General features: G+C 40.3%; 1 protein-coding gene across 1 annotated transcript in view; it reads left to right on the top strand.

The window, feature by feature from the left end:
* The window catches only part of Cpsf100 (cleavage and polyadenylation specificity factor subunit 2), a 200073-nt gene that overhangs the window by 97064 nt on the left and 79163 nt on the right, over positions 1-23846 (top strand). The window contains exons 8-10 of the mRNA XM_068348239.1: positions 239-361; positions 20849-20949; positions 22497-22661. Coding sequence (XP_068204340.1) covers positions 239-361; positions 20849-20949; positions 22497-22661 — 389 coding nt within the window. The remainder of the gene's footprint in view (positions 1-238; positions 362-20848; positions 20950-22496; positions 22662-23846) is intronic.

Below are 23846 nucleotides of genomic sequence, written 5' to 3'. Positions count from 1 at the left end.
TAGATTGATAAGAAAAAATATAAAATGTCATTATTAATTATGAATTGAAAAATTTACACAGTGAAAATTAAGTCCTTTTAAAGTATATACCAGAATAATTGAATTAAACATGCATATGTGAAACAATTTTATGTTGTTTATGTAAATATGGTAAATGCATTATAAGAATATATACATGTTAAGAATGTTGTTGAACTTACTTTATGTAATTTGTGATATATGATTAACTCCTTTACAGATTGAATGGATGAGTGAAAAGTTGACTAAAGCCTTTGATTCTCTACGTACAAATCCCTTCAGTTTTAAACATCTCAAATTTTGTCACAATCTCACAGATCTCAGTCGTCTTCCATCACCAAAGGTACATATTTTTACCCTTTATCACTTTCTCTTTTAGTTTTGTCCTGGTTAACAAATAAATTGTTTAATGTAAAGAAAAGGAAAATACATAAAATCTTTATTATAAAGTTTATGAGAGCTCAGTAAAAGATTGGTTTCTGCTAAGAAGAACCATGACCATTATTTCTATGAACTTCACCTGAGGTTCACCGAGCTTTCTCCTCCAAGCCATGCTAGTGTCAATGTTCATCATGAAAATTAAATATCTCATTTTCCCATGATTGCAGTAGCCTTGCCCCTTCAATACTGTACAGTATTTTGCATACTGTATATGGCATTGCATGGCAATGATAGTAGCCTTTTGAGTTTCCTCTTGCTCACATATTGTGTTGATATTCTTTAGTTTCATTTGATATGTAAGGTTGAAATGAATTAATATGGTGTTTTTTTTTAATGTTATTTTAATCAGGGATGTCTTCTACTCTGTTTGAAGTGCATTTGTTTATTAAATGTTCAGGAAGGCTCTTGGCAGAGGAAAAGGATCCTCTTTCCCTGTGCATCTCGTGTCATAGGCAACAATGTTATTTAGATTGTAGATGTTCATGATGTGAGAGCTTACCAAGGTCCCCTTTGGAGGAACATTCTGGTGACTAGAACAGTTTAGATGATATTATTAAGTTTTTGGCATTAAATGTTTTATGAGAAGAAACTTTCTTTTTGGCTTTTAAGGCTTATAGGTCCATGCTTAATACCATTCTGAGACATCTTGGTTTTTATTTATCCTCTTCAGTTATTATTGCAGATGTCTATAGGTTTTTAGATATTGAAATACTTACAATTGCTAGATCTATTTATTGTAAGATGCGTCCTTTGAGGATCTTGAAATTACACGCTTTTCTATTGGTGTTTGCTTCGGCTAAACGTCTTATTCAATGACAGTCTCTTTCCAAGAATGTGGAATTTGGTGTTGATGAATTTTTTTTTTCTCTCTCTTGCCAAGCTTCAAGGCAATAAGTCTGCATTTTACCACAATTCTTCATTAGGGAGAAAGGTTGGCAGTGTGTTGGAGGTTAGGTTTCTTTGTATGATTAAAGTGCTTAAGTTTTATTTAATTAATGTTATTGGCACTAGAGAAAAGCTTGTAATTTGTTTTATGGGTTATGGAGTCAGAGCATCATCTATCCAAGAATGCTTTGACCTTCTTATTAAGAATTCAGTGACTGATACGCACATTGAATTGGATTCTGGTCTGGTGAGGGACTTGAAAATTAAGGGGTTCTTGGTGTTAGGAGTTTAGCCACTTCATAGATCCTGTAGCAATTTTTCTTTGGAAAGGGTTTCGACAGCAGCTCAGTGGCAGGCCAAATCTGTTTTTACTAAACACATTTTTAGTGGAGCTTGATTGGGTTCTATAGTAGCTGCAGGTAATGTTCTAGTATAAATGGTTCTGGTGTGTATTTTGGAATAATTCATATTGATTTGAGTGCATTAAATTTCATATTGGTTTATCGGCCCTCTTAGCAATTTATGTTCTAATTTTTCTTAATCTGGAATTGAGCGTACTGAAAGTTCTCTATAGTTATCGTGGGAACCTTTAAACTTCTGGTGATTTAAGATGGATCATGTGTGGTTGGTTTGGATATTTGGATTGATTAGTCTCTTCCTCTCACTTACCCTCATCCTTCATTGTGTTTGATTCAGCAATGCAAACCTCAGGTGAGGTTTGTAGAAATAAATGGAATTTTGATAATTTATTGTTACTATACTGTTGTGAGGTTCACGTATTTCTTACCTCCTTCCCTCTGATAAGTGAGGTCAGTGTTGTTAAATGCAATTTGACTTTGTATTTAGTACTAAAATAAGTACCCATGCCACTGTCATTGCCATACAACACCATATATGCACAATAGTGTACTATGGCGGTGAGGCTATTGTAGTGAGGGAAAACGGGAAATTTAAATTTTATTATGGGTGCTGATATTAGTGGGGCTTCTAGAAGGAAGCTATATGAACTTCAGGTGAGTATGTAAATAATATGTACATTTCATTTTTGAAATTGTATTCTGTCTCATCCGTTGCTGAATTATTATATTTCTGGGCTCCGACCTGTGCCGCGCAGTGAAATACTCCTAGAGCACTCTATTTCTAAGGAATATAACTGCTATATATTACCAGAGAAAAAAGCATAGGAATGCCAGGTTGAACCCAGCTCGCTCACCTATATAAGGTGTCGGTATAAAATACTGGGGCGTGATAATTCACAACCAGAGGTCTCGCACTATTTAGATATCTCCTCTTCAAAATCCCCGCCACAGCGAGGTGCCGTTCAACACTACTACCACTAACCCAACCCACGCCAGTGACGTCACTCCTTTATAGCACTTGTTGTTATTAAGTCCAACATGTTTTTTTCTTGTGTTTACCCTTGGATTTATCATTATTTTATAATCGGTGGCCGATTCCCATGATACCCCATCGAAGTTAAGTACTTTATCCATGAGTTTTAGCGAGATTGGGCAGTGTAACCTCTGTTTTTATTATTGAGAAGTGTTTATATATGAACGGCGTCCCCGTTCTTACCGTTCATGTTTCGGCTCTGCCCTGTTTCTCGTTAGTTCGTCCGTCATTAATATTTGTTCGAACTTTTAGGAGTTTTTTCCTTACATTTATATAGTACACCATCTTTATGCTTTCATCTAGCATTAATTTTAAGTTATCCTATGATATCAGTGTTAGCGTTTCATCAAGGAGTAGGTTATGTTGGTATGCCTGCATTCGTGCATGTGGTGGATTGCGTCACCTTTGAGATCGTTTCGCTAGTTCTAGGAAGACGACCATCTCATTTATTATTATTAAACCTTTTAGTTTTATTACGCTCCACCTAGTTTTACATTTGGTTCGAGTGGGACTCTCGCGTATTTTGTTGTTTTTACTGTTCGATCTACCGCTTCAGTAACTAGGTTGATACCCCTGCTTTCCATCTGCTGATGGCGTCATGCTCCTCCCTTACCACTCGCCCGAGTTCCTCTCTCGCCATATTATTTCTGCATGCCTAACCTTACTTACGTGATTTCGCTTTTAATTCATTAATTATTTTTATGTATTTGTGCATTGATATTATATTTATTGCTTTACTCCGTTATGATCATATTTTTGGGATTTTCATGTCATGTTGAGGGGATCTCCAGTTGGTAGCCCTGTCTACCACTACGCACTGGTGATTCCCCTGTACCATATCCCCCTCCCCACAGGTTGGGGAGGCTATTCCATCCCCCCCTCCTCCAGTGTACACCCATCCTCTCACTCGATGGTTGTTGGTTATGACATACGGGTCAAGTATGCTTGTTCCTCAGTCTTCCCTCAACGTTCCGACATATTGAGGACTGAGTGTACCCATGGGGTGTGACTTAGTCTCATTCATTCATACCGGGCGGTTTCGTCTCCCCCCCTCCCGTCGCCCCGATTGGCCATCGGTCGGGGGAGGGGGAGGGCCGGGACCACCGGGGACTATCACACGTGATTAGTTGGTATGACTGCACCTTGGTGTAAATTTTGCTTTTAGCTATGGTTGTAAGAATGAGCACTTATATTAGGAGTGTCCCCACCTACGGTACCTCCTGCTATTATCGTCCGCATAGGACTTATTAATATCCCATATCATTATATTATATTCTACATGAATCATTACCTTCGTCCCGGTACCTCCGGTTGGGTAGTGGGGGTTCCATTGGCTCCCCCCGCGCTCTCCCGTGGTACCCATCGTCATCAGACATCGGAGCCTTCGGGCTCTTAAATACAAGATCTGTTGACACTGACACAGTTTTGATTAATATCCTCCCTCCGGGAGCCCTATTCAATTACAGACATTAGTTTTAGATCATAACTGGAGTTTTCTATTTATGTATTTTAAGGATGTATCTTCGGTTACTTTAAGTTTACTTTAAGTTACTTTAAGTTTACTTTACCTTCCCTTTTCCCCGGCCCCGGAACTAGTTTTGATTATATTATTCATCACTGTTTTTTGCATCCTTTTTCATCCCTTTTTATTTTATACCTCCCTGGTAATGACGGGATGGTATATTCCTCGCTATGACAATATTATTTCATTGATAATCTTAACTTATTACGGAATTGTTTCAACAATGTCTGTTAATTTTTATAATTTTTTCCCCGGTTACTATACCGGTTCGAAATTTTGTTCATAGCCTTTTGTCCCGATTTCATATCGGTCTATTTTAAGAATCCGGAACACCCGGATCTTTTTAGGTTATTAACCTATTATGGGATACTCACGTATCTGTATTTTATTCTATACTTCCCAAGTAGCGACGGGATAGTGTATTTCAAGCTATGACAATATTATTTCATTGATAACCTTAACTTATTACGGGATTGTTTTAACAATGTCAGTTTATTTATAAGTTTTTCCCCGGTTACTAAACCGGTCCTAGAGTTGTTCATAGCCTTTTGTCCCGGTTTCATATCGGTCTACTTTAAGAACCCGGAACACCCGGATCCTTTTAGGTTACTAACCTATTATGGGACACTCACGTATCTTTATTTTATTTTATACTTCCTAAGTAGTAACGGGATAGTATATTTCTCGCTATGACAATATTTTTTCATTGATAACCTTAACTTATTATTGAATTGTTTTAACAAAGTCAGTTAATTTATGATAAGTTTTTCCCCGGTTACTGTACTGATCTGAATTTTGTTCATAGTCTTTTGTCCCGATTTCATATTGGTCTAATTCAAGAATTCGGAGCATCCGGATCTCTTTAGGTTACTGACCTGCTATGGGATACTTATGTATCTTTATGTTATTCTATACTTCCCCAGTACCGACGGGATAGTATATTTCGCGCTATGACAATATTATTTCATTGATAATCTTCACCTTTTATGGAATTATTTTGACAATGTCAGTTAATTTATGAAAGTTTTCTCCCCGGTTATTATACCGGTCCGAAATTTTGTTCATAGCCTTTTGTCCCGGTTTCATACCGGTCTATTTTAAGAATTCGGAACACCCGGATCTTTTTGGGTTACTACCCTACTATGGGACACTGTAGGTGCCCCTGTCGTTACTATCTATAATTATAACTTCGGATATATTATTTTGGGATTTTCATTTTATTTCCTTTGTGATTGATCGATTTAAACATTTATTCTCGATCTATTTATTTTACATTCCCAACGGAGTTACCTTGTTCATTAGTAACGATATACCCTCTTTCGGAGCTCGCAGTCTCTTCTACCTTGGCGACTCTTTAGATCTGGGTTGGCGGGTTTGCCTGGAGTGTCAGGGCAAAGAGACCCTGTGTCTCTTCCTTTTAGGGTTTTCAAGGAAGCACGTGGCTGATGTCGGGCCACGTCCCGTTGTCCCTAAGGTTAAAGCTACCTGCCAGCCCTACCAAAGACTCACAGGTCTTCCAAATCACCAAACCAGTTAAGACTTCTCTTGGGTCGAGAGCGGAGCCCGGCCTGAAACCTACGACCCCGGAGGCTTCCTTCGATCCGGCAACCCTTTCCAGATTGGTGCATGGCCTCTCGTGGCATGGTTAGTTTCAACCTGACCTTTCATTAGAAGAGGCCGGCGACCGATCCCAGGGATGAGGTAGAAATTTATTTCTATTTGAACACGATGTTGTGCTGATATTTATCCATATATATACATATATATATATAAATTACGGACCTCTGTAGCTCACTGGCTCAAACCTCGTGTCACATACCGAGTCACCACGAATTATAGGATGGAAGATTCCTGGTGCCTCTGTGAACTTGACAATTGAATGGAATTATTGCCCATTAGGGGGAAGAGAGAGTGCTAAACCAGATAGCCTCTTACAGGGTCTCATATGTTATGGGCTACCTCAACAGCACAATATATCATCCCGGATGCCTCTAAGCTCCCGGAATTCATCGAAAGCAATCCGTGGAAGGGGGCCTTGCGCTCTCCCTTCAAAGATGGTATGTTAACCATTGAAGGGTTTGGCACCCGGACTGTAGAAGATTTTGAATTCTACCCGCCGGGTCTACAGTTCCCTCTCTCTGGTTTCGCATGCCTTACCGAGGAGACACTCGTAAGGTTTGACAAGGTCCCCAAAGAAACCAAAATGTACCCAAAGGGGCAGGCTCAGTCCACCTGGGTCCGGCCCTTAAACGAGTGGGAGTGTGTTAACACTACGTTAACACCTCACAAGAGCCCGTACACGATGTTTCTAGTGGAGGAGTAAACCCCTACTCCGTGTGTCACTAAGATATCGGACCTTGCTCAGTAGGCAATAAACGAGGACAAGCCGTTACCGCAGCTGAAGGAAACGCATCCGACCTCCCTCCTGTCCCTGGGGGATCACGATTGCTGGACTAACGCCCCGGCGACCTTCACATCGAGTAAATTAAGCGCTGACTGTGCTCCCATTCAGTTCAGTGAGTGGCTACCCAGGCTTCCGGAATCTCTGATATGCCTCGAGCTCGAAGCCTGTATGCGCCTGAGTAGACATATCAACTCGGCTACAATGGCAGAAAAGACCTCTTTAATGTATGAAGAAGAACCACCTTTTAAGGTCTTGACGAAGTCATTACTTCAAACCTTACTGTCTGATTCCTACGACTTCTTTGCGGCCAGACGTCGTTGCTGTAGGCATGTCTTGTCTGAGGCCACTATCAGACATGAGCCTAACAAGCTCATTAAAGCCCCAGTCTGGAGCTGCTAGGGTCAATCAGAGCCTCAAGGTTCGATGGGCTTAGTCCCCAAGCACAAGTTCGAACCGGCCAGCAACCAATCTCGAGGTAGAAAGAGTCTGAGATCTTTCCATTCCTTCCAAACCGGCAGTCCCAACAGGTGGTTCAAACCATCCCGGTGGCACAAGGGAGTCAACCTTTCACTTCGAAGGGTCAACCCCAACAGCAATACGTGCTGGTTCCTCAGTCCCAAGTAGCAACTACCTCCTATGCTACTTCCCCAGCCCTTAGGCCCACCTTTGAAACTCAGGGTGCTTTCCAGGGTTACCAGCGCCCCAGAGGCGCTAGCTCGAGAGGGACTTTTCGCAACAGCTACTCTCGAGGCCGAGGAGGTAAATCCGCAGCAAATCATTGGGAGTTCTCAGGTAGGGGTAGGACTTTACATCTTCCGGAACCGTTGAACGTTCAACATTTGGGCTTTCAGTATAATTTCCAAAGGTCTGGGGTGGAGTTGGATAGAATGGCCCCCTCCACCAACCAGTTTTCATCAACATCCAACGGAAGAGCTAGTCTTATATGAAAACGATTTATTGCAAAAGGAAGCAATAAAGAAAGTAAATCGTTTGTAATTTCAGGATCACTTGTTCAGCGGGCCAAAGAAAGACTCAGAATAGCGAAGAGTAATCCTAGACCTGTCGCTTCTGAATTCTTACATTTAATGCGACAAGTTTCACATGCTGACCATCTCTCAGGTGCGGACCTTGCTTCTCTGTGGGGCCGTCACCTCCCCTATGGATCTTGCAGACGTTTGCTATCATGTTCCGAAAGCAAGGCATTTTCGTCCGTTTCTAGGCTTTAACTAGGCAAACTGCCTCACAGCAACTACAGAGTGATAATCTCTTACAACAGTTTTGGTTCCAAATCAACTTCGAGAAATCTCGTTTGGTCCTGAGGACAAGTTTCATGGTTAGGATTCAATGGGTTCTATGCTCCCACACTCTGTCTCCCAACAGCCAAGAGGAACGATATAGCAAAACACAATACGTTTTCTCAAAGACAAATTGTCTTCCAGAAGAAATCAAGAGAGAATCCTGGGTGCCCTCCAGTTTGCCTCAGTAACAGATATACTACTGAAGGCCAGACTGGAAGATATAAGCCGAGTATGGTGCTCCAGGAAAACGAGTAATATCGAGACAAAGGGCTCGACTCCAACCAATTCTGAAGAAAAGACTTCAACCATGGACAAAGGTCAAAATCTGGCAAATCCGTTTCCTTACAATATCCACCCCCAAGCTCGTCATTTACACAGACGCCTCCCTAACAGGCGGGGGGGGGGGATACTCTCAGTACACGAAAGTCCTGGGCCTATGGTCGACAATATTCCGCCAACTTCATATCAATGTTTTAGAGGCCATGGCGGTATTTTTGACCTTAAGCAACCGGCTCCAGCCAAAAACCAACATATCAGGTTTCTTCTAGATAGATAGTGGCGGACGCACTTTCGAGGACAACTCCGCTGGAGTCGGAGTGGTCACTAGACCCAATGTCCTTCAGTTGGATTCTTTCTCAGGTTCCGGATCTCCAGATAGATCTGTTTGCAACAAAGTCCAACTACAACTGGAGTGCTACGTAGCTCCCAGCCCGGATCCTCGGGCTTACACCACAGACGCACTATCATTAGTCTGGAACACTTGGGAGAGAATTTACCTATCCCCACCAATAAATCTGTCGATGAAAGTGTTAGACAAGTTCAGGACTTTCAAAGGCCAAGTTGCTCTAGTAGTCCCCATCTGGCCCAAGCACAACGGGTTTCCCCTTCTGGTGGAACTGGGTCTCCACCTCGACAGATCCCCAATCCAATACTAACACAAGCAGTACAACTCGCTGTGTGTTAGCTTCCTCAAATTCAGAATGCCCTACCTTTCTGGACTTTATGAAATTTGCAGCTCAAGAGGTGCAGATATTGATCCTCAAATACGTTATTTTTAGAATCAGATAAGAGGGGATCCACCCTTCGACAGTATGATTCGGCTGTTATGAAACTTGCCAGTTTTTAAGGGACTCAAAGGTTGAGACGATGACTATGAATCTGACAGTAACCTTCTTCAGAATTTTATTTGAATCAGACTTAGCGACTTGTACTATTACCACAAATTAAGTCAGCCTTGAAGGTTTTACAATTGGCTTTAATATTGCCCTTACAGATTCATACTTCTCATCCATCCCGAGAACCTGCGCCAGATTGAAACCATCAACTCACCCTAGCTCAGTTTCCTGGTTTCTGAATGACGTACTTAAGTTGGCTTCAGACACTCTTAACGAGACTTGCCATTATATTCCATTGGTTAGGAAATCCTTGTTCTTAATGAACCTGACTTCTGGCGCCAGAATATCAGAACTTTCAGCCTTGTCTAGAGATCCAGGTCATATTGAATTTCTCTCGTCAGGGGAAGTACTCCTTTCCCCTGCCAAAGATTTTTAGCGAAAATGAGGACCCCCAGGACAGACGGTTCCCCTGGAAGATTGTCCCACTTCCGCAGGACCCATCTTTATGTCCAGTAAACACTCTGGAAGCCTACTTTAACATATCTCCCGTTCAGTCCTCGGGGCCCTTACCCATTAGAGAAGGTGAAGAACCATCATCCTGAAAGGACTCAGACAGAAGATTCTGCATTTCATTAACGGGCTACCTAGAATCATTCCCTCATCACTCCCTCACGTCCATGATATATGAGCTGTAGCTACCTCAGTTAATTACTATGAACTTCACTGGATTTACTAAATATATAGGCCGGAAGTCTCCAACAGTATTTAAACGCCACTGCTTAAAACCTCTGGAAGCCTTATATTTGCTACAGTGGCAGCAGGGAATGTGATTCCTCCTGAACATAGTGAACCTTAATCAACTATGTCTTGCTATCCTCTTACCTGTTATTTTGGATTTTATTTTACTTCCTCAGGTATTGTTCCAAGATTTGGGACCATTTCTCTGGTACTATTTCACTGCGCGGCACAGGTCGGAGCCCAGAAAAGGGATTTTGACGAAGGAAAAATCTATTTCTGGGCGAGAGACCTGTGCCGCCCAGTGAACCCTCCCTTGACTTCCCTCCCAACATGGGCCCCAAACCTTGGGTGCTATGAGGAGTGACGTCACTGGCGTGGGTTGGGTTAGTGGTAGTAGTGTTGAACGGCACCTCGCTGTGGCGGGGATTTTGAAGAGGAGATATCTAAATAGTGCGAGACCTCTGGTTGTGAATTATCACGCCCCAGTATTTTATACCGACACCTTATATAGGTGAGCGAGCTGGGTTCAACCTGGCATTCCTATGCTTTTTTTCTCTGGTAATATATAGCAGTTATATTCCTTAGAAATAGAGTGCTCTAGGAGTATTTCACTGCGCGGCACAGGTCTCTCGCCCAGAAATAGATTTTTCCTTCGTCAAAATCCCTTTCTTTGTCTTATCTGTTGCTGAATTACTTTTTTTATGATTATTCTTAATTCTCTGAAATAAAAATTTCATGATTTGCTCTTTATCTAAACTTTCTAGGAAAATGTTCGAAAGGCTATTCTTATCAAAACATTATATTTATTCAGCTGACTAATGACCCTCCTTCCTGTCTTTCCCAACTGTCAAATCATATCAGATTCAAGGGTGGACTTCTGATTTTACAGAAGAAAGTACTTTTTAAATAGTTGTGCAAAGAATCAATATATTACACCTATTTCATTCAGATTCTGATAAAAAAAAACATTACAGATATATTGCTACTTTTATTTACAATTTTTATTGTTTAGAGTTCACATGCATGTAATAAAATGTATATTTTTTAGATAATAATTTTGTATCATTACTTATAGGCTTATCTTTTTTTAGCAAAATGACAATACCTTATAATGGCGGACTAGTATGAATAGCGTGGTTCTGTTTTAGTATCTTAAAGGCTCAGAGGATTGTGGTGGCTTTAGTAATGTATTAGACTGAAAATCTTTCAAGTTCAAGACACCAGAATTTTGCATAACATTCCTGAGGATCAGAAGGATACCCTTTTTGAGAGTGGATTATGATAAAGAATTAAATCTTTCATGATCTCATGAAAAGCAAATTTAGACAGAATAACTCAAATATATACAGACTCTGTTTATTAATATATGTCAGCTTAATCTGTGAAGTTTACCTACATGGGATTTATTATTATTTTTATTAATAGTATTATTATTATTATTATTATTATTATTATTATTATTATTATTATTATTACTAGCCAAGCTACAACCCTAGTGGGAAAAGCAAGATGCTATAAGCTGCCACACTGGGATGTACCTTATAAGCATAGTTCTTGATGGCTGACCCTCATGACCCAATTTCTTTTCTTGAGAGTACAATTCAGTATCTGCAATGCCCAAAAAGAAATAATACCTTTAGTAGACTTCATGCGGTTCACTGTAAAAATTACTTAAGGGGACCGTACGCCATGGTGTTTTGACATAACAACTTTCAGAAATAAAATATCGTACATGCTCCCCAGAAGTTTCAGCCAATTATTTTTACAAATAACGAAGATATAGCGGTCTTTAAATGATGACGTCATCCTTACTGTGTCGTCTGCATGACTGAGTTTGACAAAATCGTCTTTGTGTGTTATTTTTGCATATCTATAGCGATTTTTCACTTATGTTTCGAGCTATCGTACGTCGAGCAGAAATGGAAGGCATTGGTAGAGCGTAGTTGAACGAAATCTACTCCTACGAGAACAGAAGCCAGAGTTTCCAAACACTTATAGAAGTTATAATGCATGTGTTTGTTTACTTGAAGTTCGTATGTACATTGTGTTTTCACAACGTCCTCGGGAACTTTATAGCAAGGCCAATGCTACCTAAGGTCATAAAAAGAACAAATAGTCAATAATTTTTCCAAATAATGAAAATATAGCGGTCTTTAGATGATGACGTCATCCTTACTGCGTCGTCTGCATGAATCGTAGCTATCTCTCTCTCTCTCTCTCTCTCTCTCTCTCTCTCTCTCTCTCTCTCTCTCTCGAAGTTCGCATGTAGATTGTGCTTTCACAACATCTTCGGAAACTTTATAGCAATGGCAATGTTACTTAAGGTCATAAAAAGAACAAATAGTCTATCACTTTTCCAAACAATGATGATACAGCGGTCTTTAAATGATGACGTCATCCTTACTGCATCGTCTGCATGACTGAGTTTGACAGAATCTTAGTAATGTTTATTTTTGCATCTCTCTCTCTCTCTCTCTCTCTCTCTCTCTCTCTCTCTCTCTCTCTCTCTCTCTCTCTCTCTCTCTCTCTCTCGAATTATTTAAAACTGCCATTTATACAAATTCTATAATACCAATGTTCAGCTCTCTTAGAATCAAATAATGGTTGATTTTCTCTCTCTCTCTCTCTCTCTCTCTCTCTCTCTCTCTCTCTCTCTCTCTCTCTCTCTCTCTCTCTCTCTCTCTCTCTCTCAATTTGAACTGCCATCTATATCAACCAAAGGCTATCACTCCAAAATTAAATTCATGATCTCTCTCTCTCTCTCTCTCTCTCTCTCTCTCTCTCTCTCTCTCTCTCTCTCTCTCTCTCTCTCTCTCTCTCTCTCTCTCTCTCTCTCTCTCAATTTGAACTGCCATCTATAGCAACCAAAGCTATCACTCCAAAATTAAATTCATGATTCTCTCTCTCTCTCTCTCTCTCTCTCTCTCTCTCTCTCTCTCTCTCTCTCTCTCTCTCTCTCTCTCTCTCTCTCTCATATTTCGAAATCTTGTACTTTTGTGAGAAATGGAAGGCATTGGTAGAGGGTAGGTAAATGAAAACTACCAGCTACGAGAACATCAGCCAAAGTTTCCAAAGACATAAAAGTTATAATGCATGTGTTTGTTTACTTGAAGTTCGTATGTAGATTGTGGTTTCACAACGTCCTCTGGAACTTTATAGCAATACCAATGTTACATAAGGTGATAGAAAGAACAAAAAGTAAGTGGAGAACAAGAAAAAAGAACCAAGAAAGAGGGAAACATGAAAAAGAGTACAAAGCTGAAACCTGCTAACGAAAACACTGGCAACAATGAGAGATCGCTGGTAACTTGTAACATGGGAATAGTAAACTGAGGGTTCAAATACCTCGTTTAGGGTGCTTTTATGTAGGAATAAACAATAAAAGTTATAATAATTTTTAAATATTTAACTTAGCCGGTGAATATATAGCTGCAACTCTGTTGCTCGACAGACAAAAAACTGTACAAAAAAAAACTCGCCAGCGATCGCTATACAGGTTGCGGGTGTGCCCATCAGCGCCAACTGTCGGCCAGATACCAAACTCCATGTAAACAAAGACTCAATTTTCTCTCTGTCGACGTGTCGACAAGACGTACTTTACTCGCTGTTAAAACCTGGAGTTTTTCCCATCATCTTTGGTGAAGTACTATATTCTGGTTTGAGCTTTCGCAGTGCAGGTGTTTTATCTTCATCTTAAATCTTGAACTCGTTTTGGATAGATTTAATTTTTGGTGACAAAGAGAGTATGGACTTTCTTTGACTTTTAAATTGCCGACCCTTCCCTTAAACGGAAGTGTTTTTAGGCTTTTAGTAATTATCTTATCACGTTATAAATTAATTATAGATTTTCCTCTTCGATTAACTTTCCATTTATAATAACATAAAAAATAAATTTTAATGTTTTGTTTATATGCGACCTTTCCTGAGAGTAGGCGGTCCTAACTTGGAAACCGAAGTTAATCAACGTTGAGCCCTTTAAATCGTAAATAGCTTTTAAAGAGCTAAGGATTTAAAACTTTTTAAATGAAATATTTTATGAAAGAATTTCTTTGAATAGTCTTCGTACTGTTTTCAAAGATGAACTAACGTTTAGTTGCTTTATGCTACGCAGTTTGCGCTCTATCGTTACGATAGAGAGAGAGTGTATCACGGTTTCACTTTGCAGAAAGAGTAAATCGATTCTGACGTTTTGTTCATTCTTCTTTCAAAGCTTAAATGTTTTAAATTCTATTTTAAAAGAACTTTTTAATTGAAAAACCTTTCAGTTTTTTTTTCCTTTGGTCAAATAACATGTTTTTTTGACGAAACGTAATTGGGCTCTTCTCTTAGGTGCGAAATCAAGAGAGAAAGAGAGAGAGAGATAGAGACGGAGGGAGAGAGAGGAGAGAAAACGTTCCGTTCAAGCGGGTAACGTTGTTCTCGAGTTACTCTCGTCCCTAGTCTCTGTACGGGGAGAAAGGATACAACGTTTTTAGTTTTATTCTCGTCCCCAGGCAATGTACGGTGAGAGATTGAAAACGTAGTTTTGAATGAACTAGTGTTTATTCTCTTCCCCAACCACTGAAATTTTTTATCTTAAAAGATGTTTACTGTTTTTTTTTTTTTTTTTTTTTTTTGCTGGTATTAATGTGCTTGCATTATACGCCTGATTTCGCATTTACTACCTTTTGATGAGGGTAGAATTGCGTGCTTCAGGTAGAAATCAGTAAAAGTTTCGATTTCAGTGAAATAAGTGTAAAACAGAAAATCGTAGTGATAAAGTGATATTGCGCAAAGTGTTACAGTGTTGCGTCCGAGGGTTCGTCTGTTCGTGCCTGTCGTTCACCCAGTCCGGGACCTCTTGCAAGCTCCCAAGCCCAGGGGAGAAGTAATGTCGTACGACTTATGGGTTCGAGAGGCCTTGATCAGCGAACAGACGTTTCCCTCTATGGTATCGGGTGTATCTTACCAAGATCTCCCCTACCATAAGGCGAGAGAGACGTTTTTCTCCTCGTCATCCGAAGGCTTTTCGCATAAGAAACCTGTAACAAGGTTTCGAGACCCTTAAGCGAAAGTCAGTCCTTTCAGGACAGGTCCAATGTCCTGGTTGCAGCCATTAGGACAGCTCTGACCCTATGCAGTCATCGGAAAACTGCTCGCCGCCTAACAAAAGCGTAACACAGACTCAGAGAGTCTTTTTGTTGGCAAAGTGTTGCGGTCACAGATGTTACCCTCGTCTCTTACCGCAACCATTTCCGTTGATCCTTAATGGGTTGTACGGCAAGACATGCAGAATATGCTTGCCTCCCTTATGGAAGACTATTCTGCCGATTAGTCCGTTGAGTCTAGCCGTTTATCTCATCAATATCCTGGCTTTCAGCCAACCTAACGTTCCTTTGTGCATCCTGTTGACGTTGGCGTAGCTAAGTCACGTCAGTCAGGTTGTTTAGAACCACACTTGATGCGGTCTCGTGTGGATTTTCAGCCACATTTGGACGTTAGGCCACTTGCTGATGCTCCTGTTGACGTTCAGGACATTCGCTAACAATCGGAGTTGACTTGTTTTGACGCTGTGCGTCAACCTCCGCATTCTAGAGTTGTTTTGACTGCTCAGTCTAGGCAGTCAAAGCAGTCTCGAGTGGACGCTGTGCGTCCTCACGCACCTGTTGTTGTTGACAGTTCAGTTGTTGACAGTTCACAGACTGTCAAGCAGTTACATGACGTTGCGTCCTGGTCCGCTACTAATGCACCAGTGTGTGTGGACTCTGCTTGTAAAGCATTGCCACCACGGTAGGTCTCTCCCTTGCTTGAGACTCAGCTTTTTTCGGACAAGGTTCCTTTAGATGAGGAAGTTGCTGTTCCCCCTCCTACTGATATTCCCTTGAGGACTCTGTCAGACGGAGAGGAGCCTAAAGCTGCTTAGCCCTCTATGGACTTTAATTAAATCATGCTGATTTTTAAGGATCTTTGTCCGGATCTTTTTGTAACTGCTGCTCCTCGTTCGCCTAAACGTCAGAGCTTACACTAGGCCTAGCTACTTCGAAGCCGTTGTTTATAAGCTAGTGCTCTCTCGCTCTCCTAGAGAGCTTTACGTCTGCTAGGCGACTGGTTTATCACCAGGAGGAGTTTGGGGGATACAGCCTTTGCTTTCCCTTCTTTTAAACTGGCTTATAGAGCGAGAGTCTGATATGACACGAGAGAAGTTCTCGGCTTGGGAGTTCCTGCCTCTGCCCAGATAGACTTCTCAAATCTCGTAGACTCTCCCTGGCGCCTGGCCAGGAGACGCTCCAAGTTTTTTACAGGTCAACTTCACAGCTGTTTTCGAGCCTTTGATGTTTTGCTGTACAATTATGTCATGCATAAACAAGGCTTTCAGGGATGGAAAGCGGTACCGCTTCAGTCGCTAACCCCGTCTGTTGTCGCACCTGCTCCCGTAGACCAGTTAATGGGCTTTGCTGCAAGACATGCAGTCCAAGCTTGTGTCCTGGATAGTGGACTTTAATGCGGAGAAGGTTGCTGCCGAACCTTCTGGCCAACAACCTTCCAACCGGTCGGTTGTGCGTCCTGTTGACGCTGAGGTAACCTTCTCGCGTCTACCAGTTGAGGTGGTTCCTCCACCGATGCGACCCAGTGTGAGTTGCCAGCCGCACGTTGACGTTAAGCGACGCTCGGAGGTGGTTGTTGATGTTCAGGACGTTCAACAACCATCAGAGGTGACTTGTTTTGACGCGGTGCGTCAACCTCAGCAACCCGGTATGGTGTTGACTGCACAACCCAGACGGTCTAGACAGTCTCGGGTGGACGCTGTGCTTCCTCGCGCACCCATGGTTGTTGACAGTTCACAGACTGTGCAGCAATTCCATGACGTTGCGTCCGGCTCCGTCACGCATGCACCAGTGCGACCGGACTCAGCGAGCCAGACGTTGCCCACTCCGTTGCCGTTTCCTCATCAGTTTTCGGATGAGGAACTATCTGATGAGGACGTTGCTGAACAACAAGACGATCAGCCCCCTGAATAGATCAAGCCCTGCTATCCATCCAGAAGATGCTGAAGAAGGAACGCTGCTCAGTCAGGCTGTGGATGAGTCTGGTGGGGACGCTGTCATCCCTGGAACAGTTTGTATCACTAGGAAGACTACACCTCCGTCCTCTTCAATACCATCTGGCTTTTCACTGGAAAAAGGACAAGACGCTAGAAGCGGTCTCGATCCCGATTTCCGGAAAGATAAAGTCTTGTCTGACTTGGTGGAAGGACAATATCAACCTAAGAGAGGGTCTTCCCCTGGCTGTTCAGACTCCCCACCACGTTCTCTTCTCGGACGCATCGGACTTGGGCTGGGGCGCGACACTGGACGGTCGGGAATGCTCAGGTCTGTGGAACTCGAGTCAGAGGAGCATGCATATCAACTGCAAGGAGCTGTTGGCAGTTCATCTGGCCTTGAAAAGCTTCGAGTATCTCCTTCGAGGCAAAGTGGTGGAAGTAAACTCGGACAACACCACGGCCTTGGCGTACATCTCCAAACAAGGAGGTACCCACTCACTGACGTTGTACGAGATCGCAAGGGACCTACTCATCTGGTCAAAAGGTCAAGACATCTCCCTAGTAACGAGGTTCATCCAAGGCGACTTGAACGTCATAGCAGATTGTCTCAGTCGGAAAGGGCAAGTAATTCCAACCGAATGGACCCTCCACAAGGATGTGTGCAAGAGACTTTGGGCCACTTGGGGTAAACCATCCATAGATCTCTTTGCAACCTCGCTGACCAAGAGGCTTCCAATCTATTGCTCTCCAGTCCCGGACCCAGCAGCAATACATATAGATGCTTTCCTCCTAGATTGGTCACATTTGGATCTCTACGCATTCCCACCGTTCAAGATTGTCAACAAGGTACTGCAGAAGTTCGCCTCTCACGAAGGGACAAGGTTGACGTTAGTTGCTCCCCTCTGGCCCGCGAGAGAATGGTTCACCGAGATACTTCGATGGTTAGTAGACGTTCCCAGAAGTCTTCCTCTAAGGGTAGACCTTCTACGTCAGCCACACGTAAAGAAGGTACTCCAAAGCCTCCACGCTCTTCGTCTGACTGCCTTCAGACTATCGAAAGACTCTCGAGAGCTAGAGGCTTTTCGAAGGAGGCAGCCAGTGCGATTGCTAGAGCAAGGAGAGCGTCTTCCATTAGAGTCTACCAATCGAAGTGGGAAGTCTTCCGAGACTGGTGCAAGTCAGTTTCTGTATCCTCGACCAGTACCTCTGTAGCTCAAATAGCTGATTTTCTCTTATACCTGAGAAAAGGACGATCCCTTTCAGCTCCCACTATCAAGGGCTACAGAAGCATGTTGGCATCGGTCTTCCGGCATAGAGGCTTAGATCTTTCCAACATAAAGATCTGCAAGACCTCCTTAAGTCTTTTGAGACCAACAAGGAGCGTCGTTTGGCTACCCCTGGATGGAATTTAGACGTGGTACTAAGATTCCTCATGTCAGACAGGTTGGAGCCGTTACAATCCGCCTCCCTGAAAGATCTCACTCTTAAGACTCTTTTCCTGGTATGCTTAGCCTCGGCTAAAAGAGTCAGTGAGATTCATGCCTTCAGCAAGAACATCGGATTTTTGTCGGAAAAAGCCACTTGTTTGCTGCAACTTGGTTTTCTAGCCAAAAATGAGCTGCCTTCTCGGCCTTGGCCTAAATCTTTCGATATTCCCAGCTTATCGGAGATAGTAGGCAATGAACTAGAAAGAGTCTTATGCCCTGTTAGAGCTCTTAAGTTCTATTTAAAGCGTACTAAACCTTTGCGAGGCCAATCTGAAGCTTTATGGTGTTCAGTTAAGAAACCATCCTTGCCTATGTCAAAGAATGCTTGGTCAGACTTTATCAGATTCTTAATACGAGAAGCTCATTCACATCTGAGTGAGGAAGACCGAACTTTGCTTAAGGTGAAGACGCACGAAGTTAGAGCTGTAACAACTTCCGTGGCCTTTAAGCAAAATATATCTCTGCAAAGTATAATGGACGCAACCTATTGGAGAAGCAAGTCAGTGTTCGCGTCATTTTACTTGAAAGATGTCCAGTCTCTTTACGAGAACTGCTTCACACTGGGACCATTCGTAGCAGCGAGTGCAGTAGTGGGTGAGGGCTCAACCACTACAATTCCCTAATTCCATATCCTTTTAATCTTTCTCTTGAAATGTTGTTTTTTTATGGGTTGTCCGGAAGGCTAAGAAGCCTTTCGCATCCTGGTTGATTTCGCGGGTGGTCAAAGTCATTTCTTGAGAGCGCCCAGATTAGGGGTTTGATGAGGTCCTGTTGTATGGGTTGCAGCCCTTGATACTTCAGCTCCTAGGGGTCTGTCAGCATCCTAAGAGGATCGCGAGGCTCCGTAAGGAAGACGTACTTATAAGGCAGAGTAATCGTCTAAGTCGACTTCCTTACCAGGTACCTATTTATTTTTTTTTGTTATTTTGATAACTTCTAAAATGAAATAAAAACTCTTAGCTCATAAGATGTAAACATATTTAACTGGTCTCTACCCACCACCCTGGGTGTGAATCAGCTATATATTCACCGGCTAAGTTAAATATTTAAAAATGATATTTTAATTATAAAATAAATTTTTGAATATACTTACCCGGTGAATATAAATTAAACGACCCTCCCTTCCTCCCCAATAGAGACGCAGTGGTATGAGGAGAAAATTGAGTCTTTGTTTACATGGAGTTTGGTATCTGGCCGACAGTTGGCGCTGATGGGCACACCCGCAACCTGTATAGCGATCGCTGGCGAGTTTTTTTTTGTACAGTTTTTTGTCTGTCGAGCAACAGAGTTGCAGCTATATATTCACCGGGTAAGTATATTCAAAAATTTATTTTATAATTAAAATATCATATTATCGTGATTTCTTTAAGAAAAGAAGCGAAAATTTGTTGCAAATCTTTGGGAGCTCATAACTCAAAAACATACTTATTCACACTTAGGTACATTTTTCTCACTTATTTATTGTTCGATATTAGAGAGGAAGATATCATTGAAAAGAAGAATAAAAATTCCATAATTCTGTCAAGCAGAATTTTGATTTTATTTTTACTTTCTTTTTCATGATTATTTTGCATCTAGACGAGGAAAAAAAACTAAATATTTGTAAAAACAAAACAAAAAGGAAAATCAAAATTCCGGTTGATAGAATTGTTCGGTTTATAAAGTAGTTTTTATGTTATTAGATTCAATACAAATGGTGTTGTATTAGTGGGGAAAAATGTACCTAAATTATCTTTTAAAATCATGATTTTTGCTATTAAATCAAGGAGTTTTTGATCAAATGACTTGAAATTTTCATATGATGAAGGTATCATATATGTCTAAAACATATATAGAAATGGTGTATTTTGGATCATTAGAAAAAAAAAATGGCGGACATGGACATGGTAGACGGTCCTCTTAAGCATCCTTTCAGGATCAAGCTTTGTCCACTTTTTAACATTCTGCTCTATCTCTGTTCCCACTTAATTTTTTCCATCTTTCTTTCCAGCATATTTTAACTTTTATTTCATAGTTCATCTAATGGGTTTCCCCCAGCTGCACCTCAGGTGACATATGGACCAATTCTATAAATCCAAATATATCAATGATGAAAACTGATTTTCTGAATCGCTAAATTGATTTAACAGATTTTTTACAACCGTCTATTGTACATGTAGCATTGCTAGATTAGCTCAAGTAAATTTGCCTTTTTTAAGTTAAAAGGTATTCTAGGTTTGGATTTTATAAGTCACACATTCAAGAACATTATAGATGACAATACTCCTTGTGCTTCATAAACTGTGTAATTTTCCAAACCAAAGTAACAGTTATCTTCTTTACAAATACTGTAGAGAGAGTTATTTGAATTTTTGTCATCGAACCCCAATACCAGCTACTGTACAAGCATTCTAAGCATGTGGTTTGATAGGAATTAGTAATTTCCATAGATATTTATGCTGGAAAGCTTTTAGTTTTGGTTTTATTTTGCCTAGATGTTTCATTTTTTCCTGTTTATATGTTTATGAAAGTTTATGTGATCCAACAGGTAGTTCTGGCAAGCTTTCCTGACCTTGAGTGTGGATATGCCCGAGAACTTTTTGTCCAGTGGGCTACTAATCCAAAAAATACTATAATATTAACATCCAGGTAAGATTCTTGTTTGATATCTTATAATGTAATGCCATTTGCATTGGGGTTGAAAAGGTAGTATTTTAAGATGGTAGAATATTTATGATAAGGTGATTCTGTGTTCAAAATTAGTACAGGTAGGCCATTACTAATCCAGTAACTTTCGGGCCAGGAGGGTACCGGATTATCCATTTTTCTGGATTATCCATATATTACAGGTTGTCGTCGACTTATGGCCAATATAGGGACTGAGGGGCGTTGTAAGTGGAGAAAAGTGCAGTTTCTGTAGATTTATTATGATGCGTCATGATTTTGCAATCATCTAAGTCATATTTTATCAATATCTTCTTACTGTACTGTATATCATTATTCCATTTTCTTGTTTTATAGGATACCATATGCTTTATTAAAGCATTTTGTATTCTATTTGCCAATTTCTTGATTGGAATTTTCTCACTTTTTTATGCAGTTTTAGGATTGCTGTACTTCCCGTATAGCCATCTTCAAGTGTACTAGCAAAGGATTCATCTATCCCTTGTCTTTTAAGGGATTTCATTACTGCGGAAGTTTTGACAGAATCAATAGCTTTCTAATAGTTTATAAATGCCATGCATAGTTGTTTCTCATACTTTGTTGATTTTTCCATTAGCTGTTTGATTACATGGATATGGTCAGTTGTTGAATACCCACTTTTAAATCCTCTTTGTTGATTAGACTGTACAGTAGCTGTCTTTTTATTTGGCCTAATATGATCTTTGTAAATATGTTATAAATTACTGAGAGTGAACTTAGTGGGTGATAATTTTTCAGTTCTTTTATATTATAAAATGTCGTACTCTATGTTTTAAAGCCTCTTATGATATTTTCAGTAGGTAATATCTTTATATATTTGTGTGTCATGACATGAGCCATGAATAGTATGCAGGTATTATGATATTTTCAGTAGGTAATATCTTTATATGTTTGTGTGTCATGACATGTGCCATGAATAGTATGCAGGTATTACTGAGAAAGTTATTGTGCAATTGTTTTTTTCATTACGTTTTTACTATTGTTATTATTATACAGAAAAGTATCAATTTAATACTATTATGTAATGTATACCGTACATGTAGCCTACTTTTTATATTTACTAGTTTAGTGTAGTACAGCACATTAAAAGGCTTATACATATATGAGATGCGAGAGAGGTGGGAATATAAATAGTGCCAGTACAGTACAAGATTTTATTGTACTGTACTATATTATTATGGTACAGTACACTCACTGCTGTATTGTATTTTGCCTTTAGGGTACAATTACATTGCTCAAGTGAACATTTACAAGTATAAAACATCCTTGTCTTTATTGCTTATTATTTGTGAAATTCCACAACTGTGGAATGGTCTTGGAATGTGATGACTGCATGTAAGGCAGTTTTATTGTATTGTATTGTGTTACATTGGTAAAAGCTGATGTTGAGTTATGAAGACTAGCCAGATATGTTGAATATTCCAAAAATTTTCTTATATGAGTTGAATAAAATCAAATTTATTTTAAAAGTGTACTTATATTTCTTTTTCCAGAACGGGCCCTGAAACTTTGGCAAGAAGACTCATTGATAATCCCTCGATACGAACTTTCAAGTTGCTTGAAAAAAGAAGAGTAAAGTTAGAAGGTCAAGAACTTGACGAATATTATCGACAGCAAAGGGAGAGAGAACAGAAGGAACATCGAATCAAAATGGAAGAGTATGTACATTCTTATTATGTTAGAGGAACTCATAAGTTATCAAAGCACACTTTTAATTTTCAGTTAACTATATATCATATCTGAAAGATGTTGCCAAGTAAGTGACTTTTAAAGTCAAAATTAATTTTCTTATACAAACCCTGTATAGTATTTATAATTAGCTGACATTTGTAGTCTTCAAATGTTCAAGTACATCAGTTCCCTTAATGAGAAAAACTAGCATCAAACTATGGTGTTGCATATATATGGTTGCACAACATTATCCAGGTAATAAATAAGCTCATTCTTTATATCTATGAACCTCTCACGATGTTGATATTGCTTCTTCTCTAGAATCTTGGTTTAGTCGACATTTCCATGTAAAAATTGGTTTAGAATTGAAAAATTTTCCCATTTTCTTTCCTTTCAATAATTATAATTACATGCTCTTAGTAAAGGAAGGAAAATCCTAGCGGTTGGTGTTTAAAAGATCTCCAGGTTGTTTGCTTATTACTATGCATTAAAATGTCTTTCTCTTTTTTTATTAGCATTCACTGTGTGGTGTGTGCACTAATTCTATACCATGTCGGGGACAAGATTTTGATTTAATTGATCATTGTGAATCGTGCATTGCCCTCAAAGTGCCTCTAATGAAAAGTATGTTTCATTGGTTGTTGATCAAGTTATCAAAGTGCAAATAATTTTGCTGTTAGTTCAGAAAAAAAGCAAGGAAAGACTAGGTTAGTTCATTATAGCAGGGATGAGGATAATAATGCCAGGCCTCCACCTTTAGACAATTCACATAATTAGCCAACTTTTGATAGAGATGAGTTTCAAGAGTTCTTGACATTGCAAGCTTCCTTTGTTAAAGTTCAGAAGTCCTTCCTGGCCTGTTGCCAAACCTAACTTAACTCCTTTCCTCAGTTGATTCTATTATCAATAGTGTTTCTTTAGGAAAGGTTCTGAAAATCTTTGGTGCAGTACAGATTCGAAAGCCTTTCACAGAGATGCGAATTCTTTATTTACTTTAGACCATTCTGCTGCTGAACCCGTGCAGCCTCAATCTTAGTCGCTCAATAAGAAAACTAGATTGCGAGGCAGAAAACCGAGTGGGTAGTCGTATCATTATAACCCTCCACTAGCTAAAGTAAGCACTCATAAACAACCTCGTATTACGTATGTGGATGGTGTGGCTCTTCGTATCA

The sequence above is a fragment of the Palaemon carinicauda genome, chromosome 24 (assembly GCF_036898095.1).
Source record: "Palaemon carinicauda isolate YSFRI2023 chromosome 24, ASM3689809v2, whole genome shotgun sequence".
NCBI lineage: Eukaryota > Metazoa > Arthropoda > Malacostraca > Decapoda > Palaemonidae > Palaemon > Palaemon carinicauda.
Note: the sequence above shows the minus strand (reverse complement) of the source record. Positions and strands in the feature narration are given on the sequence as shown.